At 42.6% G+C, this 20,085-nt stretch overlaps 1 protein-coding gene across 3 annotated transcripts in view; it reads right to left on the minus strand.

Moving 5' to 3' along the window:
• Positions 1–20,085, minus strand: part of KCNQ5 (potassium voltage-gated channel subfamily Q member 5) — a 513,730-nt gene that overhangs the window by 49,186 nt on the left and 444,459 nt on the right. For all 3 annotated transcript variants that reach the window (XM_070418240.1, XM_070418239.1, XM_070418238.1), the window contains one exon: positions 18,705–18,925. In XM_070418240.1, the coding sequence (XP_070274341.1) occupies positions 18,705–18,925 (221 nt within the window). The remainder of the gene's footprint in view (positions 1–18,704; positions 18,926–20,085) is intronic.

The following is a 20,085-nucleotide window of genomic DNA, read 5'->3' on the forward strand; positions in this document are numbered from 1 at the left end:
GTGATACCACAACAGTCTACAACCTAGCTAGGTCTGAAGTGACTAACAGGCCTGCCAACCACAGTAAAACCTGGTCACCACAGGATTCAAAATAGTACTCTAACCATGTTTATCAAATGCACTAACCAGCACTCTTTTGATCTGGCAAACTTGATTTTTATTGTGTTCATTCTCTGGCTTGCTAATTAGAAATACTAATAGACATTAATGAGGATCTTACTAATAAGATAACGTCTGTACTTTCTCTTTAAGGCCAAAGATCCCACTTACACTGATTGAGTAGGTAATTCAGGCATTATCAGCATCTTAAATTATGTTAATTATAATACAAAGCTCTCTAAGGTTCTTTATTAAGGGTTTTCAAATAAACTTACTGGTTAGCAGAAATGCTGGCAAAATTTCATAGGATATAGTTCATGACACTTAATTAAAAGGAGTCTTTCTGTTTTGAATGATGATATGAAGAACTAGAGAGTTTTCAAAAATAATTAATGCTGTCTATAGTGCTAAAATTGCTGACCACATTTTAATAATAGCTTAGGACCTGCTCATAAGGTAAAGAGGAAAAAAGATAAAACCTTTTTTCTTTCTTCTTCCTTTATTTTAGACAGAGAAAAGGGGAGAGAGAGAGAGACAGAGAAAAAGAAAGAAACATCGATGTGAGAAACATAGATCGGTTGCCTCCCTCACACGCCCTGATAGGGGATGGAGCCCAAAATCTAGGTATGAGCCCTGACTGGGAATTGAACCTGTGACCTTTTGGTATATGGATGACACTCCAGCCAACCGAGCAACCCAGCCAGAGCTTTTCTTTCTTCCTTTAATTTTATATGTCACTATATTATCTATCTTTATTCAAATGGGAACACTGAAGTATGTTTTCATGTGTTCTTTTAAAATCACTGCAATGCAGGAATTTCAGTTCCTTTTTAAAAAGTCAATTGTGTGCTCAGTTGGTTGAGCGTAGTCCCATGCACCAAGAGGTCATTGTTTTGATTTCTGGGTAGGGCATATCCCGGGGTTGTGGGCTGATCCCCAGCAGGGGGCTGATGTTTCTATCTCCCTCTCCCTTCCTCTCTCTTTAAAAAAATCAATAAAAATGTCTTTTAAAAAATCACTCAAATACTCACTTTATTAAATATCTCAGCAGTCTGTGATTCAGCAACACACACTTTTAATTATATCATACTTTATGCTTTAGTGATACATTGTATTTGTGTGTGGGCTTTTCACAATCCCAAAGCAATTTTCCTCACTAAGGTTTAATGAATTGACCTTTGAATAACTAAACAATAAATCATTTATTTGTTCATTAGCTGTTCATCATTCATTCACAATAAATACTTTTCTCAGCAACTATTATGTTTCATGCATTGCGCTGTCAACTAGTGAACCAATGCCTCTCCTCCAGAACAAATGAACTATTTGTCATCTTTAATAAAGGCAACAATCCTTCATACCCTCATTCTCTTTGTGATTATATAAATTATTCAACAAGAGGATTCCCAAAACTCAGTCTAACGAATGAAGAGAACAAGTTTGCATGAATATTTATTTATTGAAAATAAACATTTATTGTTGAAAGTATTACATATGTCTCTTTTTTTCTCCCATTGACCCCTTGTAGCTCCCCTACTCCTAAGCCTTCACCACCCTACTGTCTATGTCCATGAGTTATGCATATGTGCTTATAAGTTCTTTGGTTGATCTCTTCCCACTCACCCACCCACCCCTTACTTCCTTCTGAGATTCCCATAAATAGGAGCTGCCATCAGTTACTGGAAGAAGGGAAGATGAAAACATGCAAATTAACCAAGCCTAGCCCTTTAACTCATGAAAATTAAGGCAGAAATTAGCATTAATGAATTAATAAATAATAGCAATCCACTCAATTTATTGAGTATCTATTCTCAATAATAGATATTATGCTGGGAATTGTACAAGGATTTTATTCATACTGTCTGTCATACTACTTTAATGATAGATAGATAGATAGATAGATAGGAAGAGAGAGAGACATAGTGCAGTGAGGATCAGTCACTTGCCTCATCTCACCCAAGCTAGTGAGGGAATGAGAATTTATAACAAGTTCCAGTTAATTTCAAGACTTTTTCTCACCACTGTGTTGAATTAATTCAATTTTCGTAAAAAATTCCTTGGGGACTCACCATATTCAAGGCACCAACTCTTTCCAATACAACAAAAAAAGACATACAACTCCCAGCTTTGTAAAAACACAAAATGACTTTTGTAGGCGTTTGTAGTTCCTCTAGTAAATCATCTAAATGTTTGTAATCAACACAAGGTAAATTCATAGTCTAGCAGGACTGCTGTTATTAGAACAAATATTCTGGTAATCCTAGCAAAGCCAGGCAGTTACAGCATAGCAGAGGCCAACCGCACGTGGATAACTGACACAGACATTGATCCGGGTCTGACAGCAGCATGTCAGACACCGCCATGCACAGCACAATAACTGAGCTGGGTCAAATGAGAAGAGATCAATGGATTGCTCTTGCCATTCAAGACCAAGACAGACAGTACTTCACCCTAGGGAGGAACATTCTGAATCAATGAGAAAGAGACTTAAAAAAAGTATTTAATCTTATTTCCAAAAGGATGAGATCTGTCTTCTTTGAATCATATTGAGAGACATATAACCTCAATCAAAGCAGTCATGGTTTTCAATGTCTGACAAACTGAAGAATCACAAATCTGCATTATTTATCAATCAAATCTTTTGGAGAATTCAAAATAAACCTGAATTTTTAAAATCAATTTTCAATTCTTGTTAGCTTATCAGTAATACTGCCAGGAAATGCCAATGTGTAAACCATTTAGACTAGACTGGCAGAGATGGGAATGTTTTGTTGCCTTAAAAAAATGAGAATTGCTGGTGCATGACCTTAATTGACACTTGAAGGGATAGGGAGAGACTATTTATAGAGTAAATATAATGACAGGCATGTCTTGAGCAGATTTGCCATGTAAACTAAAAAAGAAGATAAATTATTTGACTAATAGTAAATTTATAGCTGATTTAAACCAAGTTTCACTCATTCAATTATTAGTGATGAGACTTACATGAAAGAAAACATGCTGAGGAGCATGGTCAAACATAAAGAGCTTTGGAATTATATCTAAATGCAATTTCAAACTCCAACTCCGGCATTTGGACTGAGCTACATGAAAAAGTTATTTACATTTTCTTCTGAGTCTCGAGTTTCTTATCTGCAAAATGGCCATGTGGGCATCAAATGAACCGATAGAAAATGCCTAGTCTGTGGCTGACAATATTAGGTGCTAACAATGCTATTTTCCTTCCCTTTCCTTCTTAGACTCAAGAAGTGAAGGAAACTACAGGGAGGAATAAAATGTGAATCAGACACTAACACATTGGCTCATAGAACCAACAGAATATTGCAAAGAGTAAAAGCAAATAAGCTACAAATGACTGGGGTGGTGGATTGCAATACTGGCCACAATACTTGCAGCTCCTCACCTTAAGAGGTGGAGCCTTTTTTCTCCACTCCTTGCATTTGGGCTCTCCTTGTTATTTGCTTTGACCAGCAGGATCCCCTGGACATTACTCTGTGAGAGTTTAAGCCTAAGCCTCAAAAAGGTGTTCCTTATTACTCTTAGGAACCCACCACCACTATGTGAACCAGTCCGATTTACTGGACTGAGAGACCACATGGAACAGAGAAGAGTCAGCCCAGTTGAGGCCTCCTTAGGCCAGTGAGCCCCCAGGTAACCCAGTAGCTGATCACAGATATATGAGTTCAGCCATGACCAGAAATACTGCCCAACAGAATTGCTGTTTTAAACCACTAAATATGGGGGGAGGAAATAGTTTTGCTACAACAGATAACTAATCTTATCTAATAAAAGAGAAACATGGTAATTAGCCATACCTCCGCTACCCTCCCCATTGACTAATCAGGGCGATATGCAAATTAACTGCCAACCAAGATGGCGGCCGGCTGCCAGGCAGCTTGAAGCGAACAGGGAAGCTTGCTTGCTCCAGTGACGGAGGAAGCCAACGTTCCCTGCCTGCTGCTGCCGGCCTCTGAGCTGCAACTCTAAGAAACATTGTAACAAATATAGAAGCTAAACCAAACCCCAGAAACCTGCTTTCAGCCGTCAGAGCTGGAGCTAGCAGGACTGAGACAATGTTTCAATTATAGAACCCAAACAAACCCAGATCCCTGCTTTCAGCAGCCGAGGTCTCAAGCTGGAGCTGGCTCTCAGCTCCAGTGACAGCCATAGAAGGTAAATAAACTCGAGAATAAAAAAAAAAAGGAAAAAGGAGAGGTTGGGAGCTTCAATCGCCCGCCAGCCTGAAAACGGCCCTCAGCCCCTCACCCAGACTGGCCACGCACCCCAGTGGGGACCCCCACCCTGAAGGGGGTGTGACCAGCTGCAAACAGCCATCATCCCCTCATCCAGGCTGGCCAGGCACCCCAGTGGGGACCCCCACCCTGAACGGGGTGTGATCAGCAGCAAACAGCCATCATCCCCTCACCCAGGCTGGCCAGGAACCCAAGCGGGACTCCCACCCTGATCCAGGACACCCTTCAGGGCAAACCAGCAGGCCCCCACCCATGCACCAGGCCTCTATCCTATATAGTAAAAGGGTAATATGCCTCCCAGCACTGGGATCAGCGGAGCCGCGAGGCCTCCTAGCACTGGGATCAGTGGAGCCACGAGGCCTCCTGGACCCTGGAGCAGCATGACAGGGGACAGCGCCCAAACCCCCTGATCGCCCTGCGGCTCTGTGTGTGACAGGGGGCGGGGCCACAACCTCCCTATCCGCCCTGCTCTGTTCGTGAAAAGGGAAAGTGCCCGAACCCCCTGGTCGACCCTGCTCTGTGCCTGATAGGGGGGAGCTCCCCAACCCCCTGATCGGTCCTGCTCTGTGTGTGAGGGGGTGGAGCCACAACCTCCCCATCGGCCCTGCCCTGAGTGTGACAAGAGGGAGTGCCCCAACTCCCTGATCGGCCCTGCTCTGTGCGTGACAGGGGGCAGCGCCCCAACCCCCTGAACGGCTGGCTCTGTATGTGACAGGGGTGGCGCCACAACCCCCTGATCCTCCCTGCTCTGTGCGTGACAGGGGGTGGCGCTGCAACCTCCCTATCGACCCTGCCTTGAGTGTGACAGGGGGCAGTGCCCCAACCCCCAATCGGCCCTACCCTGAGCATGACCTAGGGTGGCATATCAACCTCCTGATCCGCCCTGCTCTGTGCATGACAGGGGGCGGCGCCCCAACTCCCCAATAGGCCCTGCTCTGAGCCCGACCAGGGGCTGCGGGGGCAGGCACCTAGGGATTGGGCCTGCCCTCTGCCACCCGGGAGCATGCCTAAGCCAGCAGGTCGTTATCTCCTGAGGGGTCCCAGACTGTGAGAGGGCACAAGTGGGGCTGAGGGATACCCCCCCCGCCTATGCACAAATTTTTGTGCACCTGGCCTCTAGTCCTATATAATAAAAGCCTAATATGCCAAATGTCTGGTCATCTGTTCAACCAATCAAGGTGTAATATGCTAATGATATGCTAAGGCCGCTCAACTGCTCGCTATGATGCACTGACCACCAGGGGACAGTCAACCGGTTGACCAGTCACTATGATGTGCACTGACCACCAGTGGACAGACACTCTGACCGGTAGGTTAGCTGGTTGATTAGGACTGAGCGAGATGGGCCTGACATGCTCTGGAGCATTCCTGAGGTCCCTCATCAGCTGGCCAACCTCCCGCGTCCCTCCCTGGCCATGATAATGCACCAGTGGGGTCCCTCAGCCTGGCCTGAGCCCTCTTGCAATCTGGGCTGAGGGACCTCCCCCCACCCCAGTGCACAAATTTCATGCACTGGGCCTCTAGTATAAATATAAGAAGACAGGAGGTCATGACATTTTTCAACCAAAATAAAATCAAGGGAACATAGGTTCAAAACAATTTTGGGAAAGATTAGTCACCGACGCCAACAGAATGAATGATGTGGTACAGCAGTTGCTACTGCATTAGATTAATGAAAGATGCAAATTTCTCACCACTGGGAATTAAGAATTTCATGTGCAAATGAATCTTTGTAACTAGAGATACAGAGATTAATTTTCCCCAGTTAATATTCTTCTGAGGTTTCCTATATTTTTGGAATCCAGGAACTGTTGTTATGCATTGCACATGGCAACAGAAGAAAAAATGGCAAGAGAGGAAATGCTGGTAAAAATTAGACATTGACAATAAAATAAAAGGAATTTGGGACAATGTAAGTGAGTTTTATGCTGTAAATAGCAGAAAGCAAAGCCTGGGTAACATGTCTTTTTCCATCCATTGCAGAAAATGGATTCTGGCCTTTCCCTAACCTTTTTTTCTCCTTCTTTACCAAGTAGAGTACACCATGAAAGTGATTAAATATAATTTTAAAATTGTGTCATATTGGTTTCTCTTTGTGAAGCAGACAACTAAGTGTGCCTTTGAAGGAAATAACTTGGGAAGTACAAATCACCATGCAGCTGCAAAGTGCCTCTCAAATACAGGCTAAATTCCGTGATTTGTGCAGTTGTTAACTTTGTGCTTATTTTGTGCAAATTTCAGCGGTCACCCACAGGTTATTTCTGAAGAGTGTGAAGTCTGAAGAGTGAGGAAGATGCTTTTTGATCTTCTCAGTTTCAATCAATATTGTAACTGGGGTGAGGCTGGGTATTAAAACTTATAGACAGATGGCAAGTTCTTTGAGGTGGCAGTTCTCACGTCGACTCACTTTATCCTCTTTAGTGTCCAGGAAAATGCTAGCCCTAAGAACAGCCCCAAATACATGGTGACTTGACTTGAAACATGCTAGTTGTAGACTTATCCAAATTCTGTGAATGCTCCATTATGAAGCAGACACATAAGCCTCATAAAAATAGGTGGGACACGTGACACATTTCGCAGGAAATTAAGGGCTTCGGCTGACAATGGAAAGGGAAGAGAAAGAGAGGGACTCCTGAGAGGTCGGAAGCAATGGGAAGCACTTTTCTCTGTGTCAAAGAGAGATGAGACCGGCGTCAGGACAGAAATCATGTTCCTGGCACTCCCCAGCCAACCCTTCCCTCCCTTTTCCACATTTCATTTTGGAATTCCCATGGAGGATAAGAGGTAACAAGGAAGAGCCAGAAGAGTAGTTCCAGAAACTTGGGTTTGGAAGAAAATTTCTTAGGGTTGTCTGGCTTGATCTCTTTAAGGGCCCAGAAATTCTTGAATGTTGACCATCCAAGTTCGGTTTGAAAGCTTCCACTGGTGGACTCCATTCCATTGGCATGGGGTCTCTAATTGCTAGGCTGTCATGATGTTGAGCTAAAAATTGGTACTGCACCTTTGGTTCTGGTACTGCCCTTTGTAGTGACCAAGAACATTTCTTCATCCTCTTGAAGCAGCTGAAGATGAGCCACACGTGGTAAAAAATAGAGCACTGGGGTAGAGGTTGGAACACTTTGGTTTTTGCTACTGACTAGCTGGTTTCCTGCTCTCTCATTTTTTAAAATTTTGTCACACTAATGAAATGCTCAATATTTTTTTTTTTAAATATCACTTTTGAAAGGCTTCACTAAGAATGGAATATAATTGTCTAGGTCTAATGTGATCAAGGTTGAGGGTGTGAACTATATATAACACAGAGAATACTGGACATAATATGGTTAGACTAGAGGTCACAAACACAAATGCCTTTAGAGGCAGGCAGGTAAAGGAAAAGTTTGAAAAGGATGGGAGCTGGTGGTTAGGGTTTTGGCAAAGACCACAGGGAATGGTAAAATACTGCCACTTGAAAGATGAACCCAATTTAAAAGCATTGTGGTAGTTAGCCACTAAGGTAGTCTCCAATGATACCCATATCTCCTGGTACTCACTCCTTTTTACAGTCCCCTCTACATTGTACCAGAGCTGGTCTGTGTGCCCACTAGCACATGGAGGAAGTGATAGTATGTCACTTCTGAGGTTAGGCTATAAAAGGCTGAAGCCTGCCTTGGGTACTCTCTCTCTCTCAAGTGTGTACTTTTTCTCTTTGTCAGCTGGATGTCATGAGGATATTTAGGCAATGTATACGTTGCTGATATAGTGAGGAGATGAGACCCGCTAGCAAATGCTTGAGTGAGCTTGGAAATGAATCTTCCCCCCCAGGTGAGCCTTGAGATGACTTTGTGCCCAGCGAGAGCTTGACTGCAACCCATAAAAGACTGAGCCAGAACCACCAGCCAAGCTGCTGGATTCCTGACCACAGAAATGGTAAGACAATAATTGTCTATTATTTTAAATTGCCAAATTTGATGCAAATTGTTATGTAACAGTAGATAACTAATACAACCTTCTAACTCATTTTAAAGCACCAGTGTACACATGCACAAACACCCTTTCCTGTGCTGTGAAACAGAATTCAGAGTTCCTGTTTACACCTCTGGGTCAATAAATCCTGGGTCTGTGGAAATCAGAAAGGTATGGCTTACGGTTGTACTCAGAGGTAATTTGGCAGTTTAGATTCTGCTTAAAGGGAGGACATGGAGTCCATTTATAGCTCATATCTTAAGTAGAAAGCTATTTTTCTCACCAATGGGAACAAAATATATTTTTTCTTATCACTGTAGGGTGACAAAAATTATTGGGGCAGAACCTAGAAAAATCTGGGCAGAAATACAAAGTACTTGGACTAGAATAGAAAGCCAGGGGAAACTCTAGTCCAATCAAAATAGAAATACATTTCTTGAGTAATTAAAAACTAGGAACAAACGTTTCACAAAAAAGTATTGGAAAAACAGTCCTTACCAGAAATACAATAAACACTTAGTCACTTAGAGTCCATAACCAGAGATTGACAGGTCTCTTCTCTTCTCTCCAACCAATACCAACAATAAGAACCTTGGAACACAGAGCAGATCTTAGGGAGATAGGAACAGTATAGAACATACAGGAGAGGACTAGGTTGTGTCTTTGAATGAAGAAATGACTGACTGAATGAGTGAGGAACCTGGATAACTAAAAGACAAAGAAACCTTTGGACCAGAATTCAAAAAATTCCTACAGGTAATGGTTTTCACCAATCCTATATCATAAAAGGGTAATATGCAAATTGACCCTAACAGCAGAACCACTGGGAATGACTGGTCACTATGACACACACTGACCACCAGGGGGCAGATGCTCAATGCAGGAGCTGCCCCCTGGTGGTCAGTGCGCTCCCACAGGGGGAACTCTGCTCAGCCACAAGCCAGGCTGATGGCTGCCAGCACAGTGGTGGTGGCAGGAGCCTCTCCTGCCTCCTTAGCAGTGCTAAGGATGTCTGACTGCAGCTTAGGCTTGCTCCCCGCTGGCAAGTGGACATACCCTGAGGACTCCCGGGCTGCCAGAGGGATGCCTAACTGCCAGCTTAGGCCCGATCCCTAGGGGAGCGTGCCTAAGCCAGTAGGTGGACATCCCCCGAGGGGTCCCAGACTGCGAGAGGGCACAGGCCAGGCTGAGAGACCTCCCCGAGTGCAAAAATTTTTGTGCACCGGGCCTCTAGTTCCTTAATAAAGAACTGGAAGTGTGTTTCAGAAACACTGAATAAGCTCTGCAGGCTTTTGCATAAAATGATGCTAGCCACAGAGTGTTAATTTCTAGAGTTTAGAGTCCAGTCATTCTCAAGAAATCCTTTAGTTCTACCATGAAAAAAACCCCTCAGGCTTTGTTATAGAGAGAGCTCACAGGAGTGGGCATGCTCCTCAGTCAGAGATCCCCTGACAAGGATGTGCACAATCAGGGTAAACTGAATCCCTAATCGAATGCTGCTTTAATAAGAATTATTTCTGTCATGGGGTTACCATACGACACAGCAACCCATCTCCTGGGTATCTACTTGAAAAATTTGGAAGCATTTATTTGCAAAGATATAGACACCCCTATGTTTATTGCAGCATCATTCATGGTGGCCAACACATGGAGACAACCAAAGTGTCCTTAGATAGATGATTGGAGTGAGAAGATGTGGTACATATATACAATGGAATACTACTCAGCCATAAGAAAAGATGAAATACATCCATTTGTGAGAATATGGATAGATCTTGTGAATATCATTCTAAATGAAATAAGTCAGGTGGAAAAAGTCAAGAAACTTATATTTTGCTCATATGTGGGATAAAAAACTGAAAGCAACAAACAACTCTAGCCGGTTTGGCTCAGTGGATAGAGGGCCGGCCTGCGGACTCAAGGGTCCCAGGTTCGATTCTTGTCAAGGGCATGTACCTCGGTTGCGGGCACATCCCCAGTGGAGAGTGTGCAGGAGGCAGCCGATCAATGTTTCTCTCTCATTGATGTTTTTAACTCTCTCTATCCCTCTTCCTTCCTCTCTGTAAAAAAAAATCAATAAAATATATTAAAACAAACAGCAATTATAGATACAGACAACAGTATGGTGGTTATCAGGGGGGATAAGAGGGTTGTGTCAGGGGAGGTAGTAAAGGGTAAAGGAGGTAAAATATAGGGAGATTTGACTTTGAATGGTAAACACACAATGTAATATACAGATGAGGTATTATAGATTGTACACTTGAAACCTATATAATTTTATTAACTAATGCCACCCCAATACTGGTACATTTAATATTTAAAAAGTGGTGGATACGTTTAAAAAAAGTATTTCTGTCAACACAATGCAGAGTCCTTATCAGGTAATTTCCAAAAGTGCCAGGAAGCATCATATATTGTGGAACATGATAACTGAAGTCTAGCTTAAGCTGGGCCATCTACATGGAAAATCAGGAAAAAGTGCAGTATAGTGCTTGGCATTTTGGGCAAACAGCAAAACAAAAATGTCAAGTGGGGAGACTTAGAAACACAAGAGGAAAGTAGAGGCCACTGGAAAATCAGTTTGAAAGAGGCCAGGAATGAGATGAAAGCCCATGTGGGTAAAGTAGTCAAGTATAAAATGTTCTTAGCTTGTGATTTATGCTGCTTGGAAGAAATTGTGCCATTGTTGGTAAAGGAGTCTGTTAGTTCAGGCTAATTATCAAAACCACTACACTAAACTGCTTCCTTTTTGTCACTATTCTGGTCGACCTTAGACTGATAATCTCAAACAAGAGCTTTAGGAGACCGGTGGACCCAGAAGACAGAAGTTAAGGAGGAGAGGAAAGGGATGGACTTACTATCTTTCAGAAGAGTTAAGGATTCCAGCAGCTCATGCTGTGCATTTCTACTCTTTTAAGAAGTTTTTTTTAAAATTGATGAGAGAGAGAGAGAGAGAGAGAGAGAGAGAGGAGATGGAATTGTTGTTCCACTTATTTATGCATTCATTGACTGTTTATTGCATGTGCCCTGACTGGGGAACAAACCGAAACCTTGGTGTATCAGGACGCTGCTCTAACCAACTGAGCTACCCTCCTAGGGCCTCTTTCGTTATTTCTAAGGGAGACCAAGTTGGTAATCTTTAGCCTGAAAGGGAAGAAGGAGTCCTCAAGGCAAGCAGTGTAAGCAATGAGGCATCTTGGGACTGGTGAAGACAACTGCACCCATTCCCCCTTGGTGGGGGCGTACGGCTGATTGTATGTCAGGGGGGATTATATGATCTAAATGCGAATTCATTTATTTTTCCCTAGATCTTCCTTCACCCACTTTTTCCTTTTGAAATCCAAGGAGTTAGGCCAGTCTGTGCTCATTGTCTCATGAAAAGTATGTGGCAGCCCTAACTGGTTTGGCTCAATGGATGGAGCGTTGGTCTGCGGACTGAAGGGTCCCAGGTTCGATTCCGGTCAAGGACATGTGCCTTGGTTGCGGGCACATCCCCAGTTGGGGGTGTGCAGGAGGCAGCTGATGGATGTTTCTCTCTCATCGATGTTTCTAACTCTCTATCCCTCTCCCTTCCTCTCTGTAAAAAAACCAATGGAATATATTAAAAAAAGAAAAGAAAAGAAAAGTATGTGGCAAAAGAATGCAGAAAAAAAAGAATTCTAAATCTGGCTTTATGTTTAAAAAGCATAGCTACTTAGAAGAACAGAAAGGACATGTAGACAGAATACTTGGGAGAAAACATGTTTATGGGCATTCTTCCTTCTCACTTGCACCAACTGAAAATATTTCTTGGCTGTATCAGACATCACTAGAGGTTGCTTTCCCAACATCCAGTCTCTGAACATGAATCCTCAAATCTATCCAGTTCCAGCCCACACCCGGACCCATGTGCTTCAGGGGAGTCTGGCCCCAGACTCAGGTGCCGGATCCTGACTGGTGATTGCCAATGCCCATTCTCCTTGCCAGTGATCGTTTTAGGCACGAGACCCAATTCTGCAAAATAAGAAGTGAATGGTCAGTTTCCCTCACTTTAAGAAGAGATACCAACAAAAGATGGTCCCCTTTCTGCCTCTCAGCGTGTTGTGCCTGGAAAAGATGCATGAAGTTGCTACAGCATGTTGCTCCCATCCTGAGGGAGAGGCAGACGCAGAGACTGGCAGAGACAAAGAAGACGAGAGGATCACAGGGAAGTGAAGCCGGACCCCGAAGGTCCTTGCCAGGAACTGTCCTGCCTCTAAACTTTTTTTTTTTTTTTAAAAAAATATATTTTATTGATTTTTTACAGAGAGGAAGGGATAGAGAGTTAGAAACATTGATGAGAGAGAAACATCGATCAGCTGCCTCCAGCACACTCCCTACTGACTATGTGCCCGCAACCAAGGTACATGCCCTTGACTGGAACCGAACCTGGGACCCTTGAGTCCAAAGGCTGATGCTCTATCCACTGAGCCAAACCGGTCAGGGCACTGAACTTCTTTTTATGTTTCATTATTGTTTAAGGTTCTTGCATTTGCTTGTTTTGTGCCCTGCAACCAAAGGCATCCTAACTGGCTGAGGGGAGAAAGGAACATGGAAGACAGAAGAGATAGTAGCGGTGCCTGAATGAGGGAACTAGCCTCCAGGGACCCTCAAGATTAGAAGGTATCTCACATTTTCCACCCACTCGGCCTCTGATCAGGTGAACACCACACATCTGTACCCAGGGTCCTGCTAGTCTTTCTCATTAACATCTGGTGAGGATGTATCTCCCACAGAACCAGGGTGAGCCCTGAGAATTGCCCAGCAAAACTGGTATGCTTCCCTTACATGGAAACAATGTTAAACATGTTAAAACATGCAGGTTATACATGTTTGTAGGACAGATGTTTTAAAAATACATGTGCAGGCAGCCAAAGAAAATTATGCATCACCTTCTCTGAAAACCTGCAGCATATTAATGGGACAGATTTTTAAAGCACTGCAGTGTGGGGCTACCTCAAACTACCTCCTTGTCCTTCTCTATAAAGATGATTGTACTCAGAGTGTAATTCCGAAAGGCATTTCCAGGTGCAGCAGGGTCCAGGCAGGATAGCCCTCCTTGGTAGCAGACTAGAATCCGCAAATCTGGACTCTCCCCTAGCTTTCCTTTAGTTTCATTCTTGTGGCTTTTGGCTCCTTGGTTTTCCTTTTACTTGCGGTTTGCCACTTTCCATTTCCTCGTCCATTGTTGACAGGTGTCCAACTCTTGATACTACCTTTTGCATCTTGAAACAGGCCTCAGATGACCTCACCATTTGCCTCCTTCCCTGGGTAAACAGACACAGCCCAGCACGGCTGCTATTCTGAGTGTCTTCCCAGATACTCTATCAAAAACAGAGAAGGGTCATCTAAAGGTCATTTCCCCAATTTGCCTAATCTTCTAGCTCTGGCAGTCTTTGAAAGTGATGTAGTTCAGAGGTTTGGCAGCAGAGATTGGGAGAAAAATGGGATTGGATAGTGGCAAGGTCAAATGGTTATAGGGGAAGAGGATCTGACCAACTGAAGATGGAAGAGTGAAAGCAGGCGGGAGTACGCCGCAGGAAAAAGGAAGATATTAAAGATGCTTAAAGGGAAATTGATATGACATCTGGGAGCACATCTGAAACTGTGTCCTCCAGGAGGGCTATGAAAATAGACTGCGTGGGTGTGTATTGCGACTCACTTACTTCAATCTGTTAGACTTTGGGCAAGTGACTTAGCTTCAAGTCTCAGGTCCCTCAACCATAAAATGGGGATGACTTTATAGAGGTGTTGAAAGAATTAAATTAAATAATAGAAGTAAAGCATTTAGAACAATGCCTGCCACAGAGAAGGATCCAATAATGCTCCAGTGACGGATAAAAATGCATACTTTTATCATTTTTCCTACCTAAATTCTTTTATTTTAAAAATAAAATTGTATGTTTAAATTGTACAACATGATGACTTGATATACATATATATAGTGAAATGAAATTATGGTATAATTATACAATGGGATATTATTCATTCTTAAAAAGCAAAGACATCCTGCCATTTGCAACAACATGGATGAACCTAGAGGACACTGTGCTAAGTGAAATAAGCCAGACACAGAAAGAAAAAGCTACATGATCACATTTACCTGTGGAATCTAAAATAGTCATTTCCTACCTAATTAAAAAATTATATGAAGGGGCTTAACTACTATTGATTAACTAATGAAATATTCCTCTCTTATATTATTGGATTTATAAACTGAAAATACTATTCACATCATATTGATCAAAATAAATTTGCTATGGCAATACCACACGAGTCCTTTATAGTTTACTCCTTCCTTTCTGCCATTTGTGTTTTTATTTTTTAAATTGATTTGAGAGAGAAAGAGAGAGAGAGAGAGAGAGAGAGAGAGAGACAAGGATGTGAAAGAGAAACATCCATCCATTGCTTCCTATACACGCCCAGATCGGGGATAGAACCCACAACCTGGGTATGTGCCCTGACCTGGAATCAAACCTGCAACTTTTCAGTGTATAGGGCGATGCTCCAGCCAACTGAGCCACACAAGCCAGAACTTCTTTTTGCCATTTGGAAATTCTGGCTTCAACATCTATTATTTTCCACTTCTCTGGTACATATTGATATGGAATATTAGGAGACAATTGTAGCCCTTTTAAGTATAATACATAAATTTCATAGATATTTATAGCAAAGAAAAGCAGCATGGGATACTTAACCTTTTGTAAGAGCCATTAAATTATAAAAATAATACCGTCTGCAGTAAAGGGTTTTATTTTTATATTTTAAAATATATTTTTATTGATTTCAGAGAGGAAGGGAGAGGGAGAGAGAGATAGAAACATCAATGATGGAGTGAATCATTGATCAGCTGCCTCCTGCATGCCCCCTACTGGTGACTGAGCCTACAACCTGGGTATGCGCCCTTGACTGGAATCAAACCCAGGACCCCTCAGTCTGCAGGGCAATGCTCTATCCACTGAGCCAAACCGGTCAGGGCTGCAGTAAAGGGTTTTGGATTTCACAGGAATTATTAACATTTACAGATTAACTCTAAATTTCTTTTTTCCCTATTATAGTATCTTTCAGTTACAGGCCCATTATTTTCCAAATGTAACTTAGTTATTAACTTAAAGGTCAACCTGAATTTCCATAATTCTTGCTGCTATGCATCCACCCTGCCAGAGCTGTTAATGGACAATGAAATGCCTACAATATGTAAAGGAAAGAGAGAAGTGGAAGAAGAGAACCCAAGAAGCAAGTGAGCATATAGATTTGAAATACAGGGTGGGGTAAATGAAAGTTTACAGTTGTGAGTATGTGAAACAAAGTTTATTCTTGGATTATTATTTATTAACTATTGTATTATTTTCTATCTCCACAACTGTCAACCTACTTTTTCCCCAACTTGTATTTGGGGGTTGGCAATAGTGTTATGTATTATTTTCTATGAGTAATAGGTGGATTTTAGAAATACTTAAAACCTGGACAGGCACCCTAAATAAAAATGCATAATTCAGGAGTAAAGTGCACTTCAATGAAAGCTGCTTCAGGGTGTTTTTTTTTTTTTTAAATAAAAAGAGAACTTCTGTTTCCCCAAGACCTAACTTTGAGTTAAGGCAGAGGTAAAGATTCTGGACCGTTGGATGCAATGAGGCGTCAGGAGTCATGATCTCTTCCAGGTGGGCAGCCAACAAAGCTACTTGAACAGAACAGTGGCCAGGCCTCCTGTCACTTGGGGAACTGAGAACCAATCGAGCAGGACATCAACCAGAGAAGGCAATTCCTTTCTAATGAAACAGAACTGCACTTGTATGGGATGATGTAGAAAATGGATGGCAGAGACCATTCCGATTTGTGATCCGGTAGAGAGTAGGACTTCTGTTTCTGTCTGTCTGAACTCTGAGACATCTTTGCCATAACTGAAAGTACTGTGATGAATAGTGCCGACTCTTGGAGTCCATGAAAAATGCTTTTCCTCTGGCCAAACATACAAGTAAAATTCATTTTTCATATTCAGAATCCAGGTTCTATAAATTTTATATTTAGATGTGCTCCGCTCACCCTAAGGACATCATAGCACACAGTCAAATGTTTTTTGAAGCCCACATTCACAAAGGGTATGAATCCATTGGGGCTAATTTGTTCTTCCAGCACAGCGTGAAGCCAGGGCGAGGCCTGAAGATGTAGGCACACCCCAGCTTTCCCTGGGATGCTGTGATGTGGTGAATTGGGGCTCTGTTATGGGCTGAATTGTATCCCATCAAAATTCATAGGTTGCATTCTAATCCCCAGTACCTCAGAATGCCAACCTATTTGGAGATAGGGTATTTAAAGAGATAATTAGGTTAAAATGAGGGCATTTGCATGATCCCTAATCCAATAGGACTGGTGTCCACATAAAAGGAGGAAAGCTGGACATAGAGGGAAGATAAAGTGAAGACACGGAGAAGGTGACCATCTATAAGCCAAGGGGATTTCAGACTTCTAGCCTGCAGAAGGGGAAAAATACATTGCTTTTGTTTAAGCCATCTAGTCTGTGGTACTTTGTTATGGCAGCCGTAAAGCCTAATAGGGCAGCTCTATTTGTTCTAGGAACTGTTAAACCTCATTAGACAATCTGTGTCTACATTCAAGAACGCTGATCTTCCACTATTAGAGCTGGTGTTCCTTCCACTTGGGGGGGAGGGGGGGCGGGAAATCAAAGTAAGGAGAGGGGTTTGGTGGAAATACAGGTGAACAAAATGAAGAAATAAAATATAACTATGATTGCACCACTTAGAGGTAACTTCATATATAGCCAATCTTTCCAGACTTTACTATAAATACTTAAATTTACACACACACACATACACACACACATGAAAATGGAATCATTTACTTTTTGTGATCATCTTTCCATGTCAATAATTTTGAATTTATAGCATCACTTCTAATGTCTGATATCATTTCAGTGCATCAACTATATCCTAGAAGTGGAATTGGTGGGTGGGGTGTGTCCAAGCTTAGGCATATGTAAAGGCTTTTGATATATGTTGCCAAATTGCCTTCCAGAAATGAGACATTCATTTATATTCAGAAAGCCTATTTTGAGAGCAACATAAAGCCCTGTAATTGGTAACTCTTGACTCAGCTGTTCATGGGCTTTCAGCCAAATACCTAGGGAGTTGAGTGTGGAAACCAGGGGACACTGAAAATCTGTGTTGCCAGGGTCTCAGCACACTCCCTGATGGAGGAGTGTCCGGGGCTGGTGGAGGGACATTTCCTACCTTAGCAAAGTGACAGGTGGCGAGAAGCTTGGTAGGATCAGCGCCCTGCAGCTGGGATGGGAGCTGCAAGCCCTGCCAGGAGGGGCCACATTGGGTCAGCTGCTAGGCTTCTCCTGGGAGGGCGTGGCATCCATGGGATTGTGGAGAACGAAGTGGGAAGAGGGACTCACGTTGCTCACTTGAGTCCCCAAGGATCTATGAATGGGCTGGGAGGGACCCATGGGCTGAAGTTTGAGGGATTTCACTGCAGGGAGCCTGAGGTCACTGAGATGACCCCCGGCTGTGAATTTTGTCCCTTGGGCTTTCGGGGCCTGGGAAAATACAGGTTATGCTGGGGAATGAGACCAGAAGGACTGATAGCCTTCGCAGTTTTCATGCATTAATGGAAGATGCCATTTGATTTTGGTTCCTTGCCCAGTATTAGAGATCCCAGGGGGCACACTTCAAAGGAAAGCCAAGCTAATCTTAAATGAAAAAAAAAATGTTTTCTTTCATAAACACAAAAATTATGTGGCACTCGACAAAATGTGCTGGCAAGTAAATGTCTGACATGTAGTGTGATAAATAAAATAGGTTAATTCCTCTTGGGAGAAGGACTTGAATGCCACTTATCATTAGATAGGAACTTTCAACGGGATCTTTCTAAGGAAGATAAGCGGTGGCCTCTGATTTAGTGGCGAACGGAGCATAGCAGACGGGAGAACAGCACCTTCACTGTTGCCTGGAAAGGGGCTGTTACCCTTCTCAGTGGGTTTCCAGACCGTCACAGAGTCTGCTTTGGAGGCTGGGCCTCTGCTCGTCAGACATAACCTACACATCAAAAGGACAGTCATGTTGATCTTGGTACAGACCTCGTCTAATAAATGATAATATGCTGTAGGTATGAGTGCAGGCTTAACAACATTTTGTTGGATTTCTTTGAAACTGAGATTTAGCTGCCAAAGTTGCTTCCCAAAGTAAACGTAGGTTTCGTACATTTGCCCGAGGCAAGGACTAAATTTCCAATAAAACAAACGAGCGATTCTTTCCTGGAGGTTGTTTCCTTCTATCTCCAAGTGGTACCGAGGAGAATGAATTACTTCATCATCTCACTCACTATAGCCTATCAGATTGAAAATGGTTATGGAAAAGCAGCGCTTACCGTCTACCATGGGTTTGGGCTGAGAACTTTTGAGGCGCAGCGAGGGCCGGAAGCGGGTTCGGTCGTTGAAGCTCCAGCTCTTCTGCACTTTGGTGGGGCTGCCCTCGGCTGTGATGTCGGTGCTCGGGGACCTCCTGTCACCTATCGAGGCTTGTCTGCTCTTAATACTCTGGCCTCTTGGGCTAGCCATGCGCACCCGCTCCTTAAAACTTAGCTTCTGACTGTGGACAACAGAGGCACGATTATTCCATTTCAAGCAGTTTCTTCCATGCCACTTGGGTAAATAATTTGATGAAATGGTATATGGTCATATACTTCAGTAAATAAAATGTTTTCAGCAAGAAGGAGCATAAAAATATATTTTCCTCCTATTGAAAATCTGAGTTTTGTTTAATCTGTTTGCATTCATTTGACATTAATCTCATGCTACAGGTATACACACCCTTTCTGGATTCATCATAGAAAGAGCTAAGATCAAGTGCAGTAGTTTGTATACAATTACACTGGAAATAGCCAAGAGCTGGTTTGGTCATCGCTTTTAAATAGATTTTAGTTTTAACCTCAACTTTTGAGATTAAAAAAAAAGTTACTTTTTTATTTGGGAGCATCTCTTTTTGTAATTTCTAAACATTTCTACAGGAAAACAGGGAGACAGTTACATATACATATATATCTACATTCTGCATGCATTTTATATTCCAGGCAAGATTACGATATCCATAAATTCATGCAATCTCATAGCAGTTGGTAGCACTGCATACGTAATATTAAACATACCAACACAACACCGCACTTCTTTTATGCTGACACTCATTCTTGTGAGATGAAACCACACAAGGTACAACAGCCCCAACATATAATGAATGTGATGACTGATGAACAGAATGAGACGTCATGTTCACTAACACAATTTCCTGCTCTTAAACAGGTTTATTGATTTGCTGTGGCAGCTACTGGTAAATTATATTTGTTCAGGTTTTCAGTTCTTAGATGCCAGCTAGGATTGAACTGTTGTGGGTTGATAAAGGAAACATTAACAACAATGATAAAATCCAAAGTACTGCCCGACCGGCATGGCTCAGAGGTTGAGTATTGACCTATGAACCAGGAGGTCATGGTTCCATTCCTGGTCAGGGCATATGTCCGGGTTGCCAGTGGAGGGCGTGCAGAAGGCAGCCAATCAATGATTCTCTCTCATCATTGATGTTTCTGTCTCTCTCTCCCTCGCTCTTCCACCCTAAACTCAATACAATTATTTAAAAAAAAATCCAAGTGCATCTCCATGTTTTCCTGATTAAGAGATGTGGGGTGATGTGGTGGGAAGGGCAGACTGAAATCCAAGAGGCTTGGGTTCTGGAGTTTTCATCTCTCATATGGAGAC

The sequence above is a fragment of the Myotis yumanensis genome, unplaced genomic scaffold, assembly GCF_028538775.1.
Source record: "Myotis yumanensis isolate MYYU_CA2020_CCGP unplaced genomic scaffold, mMyoYum1.0.hap1 SCAF_6, whole genome shotgun sequence".
In the NCBI taxonomy this organism is placed as follows: domain Eukaryota; kingdom Metazoa; phylum Chordata; class Mammalia; order Chiroptera; family Vespertilionidae; genus Myotis; species Myotis yumanensis.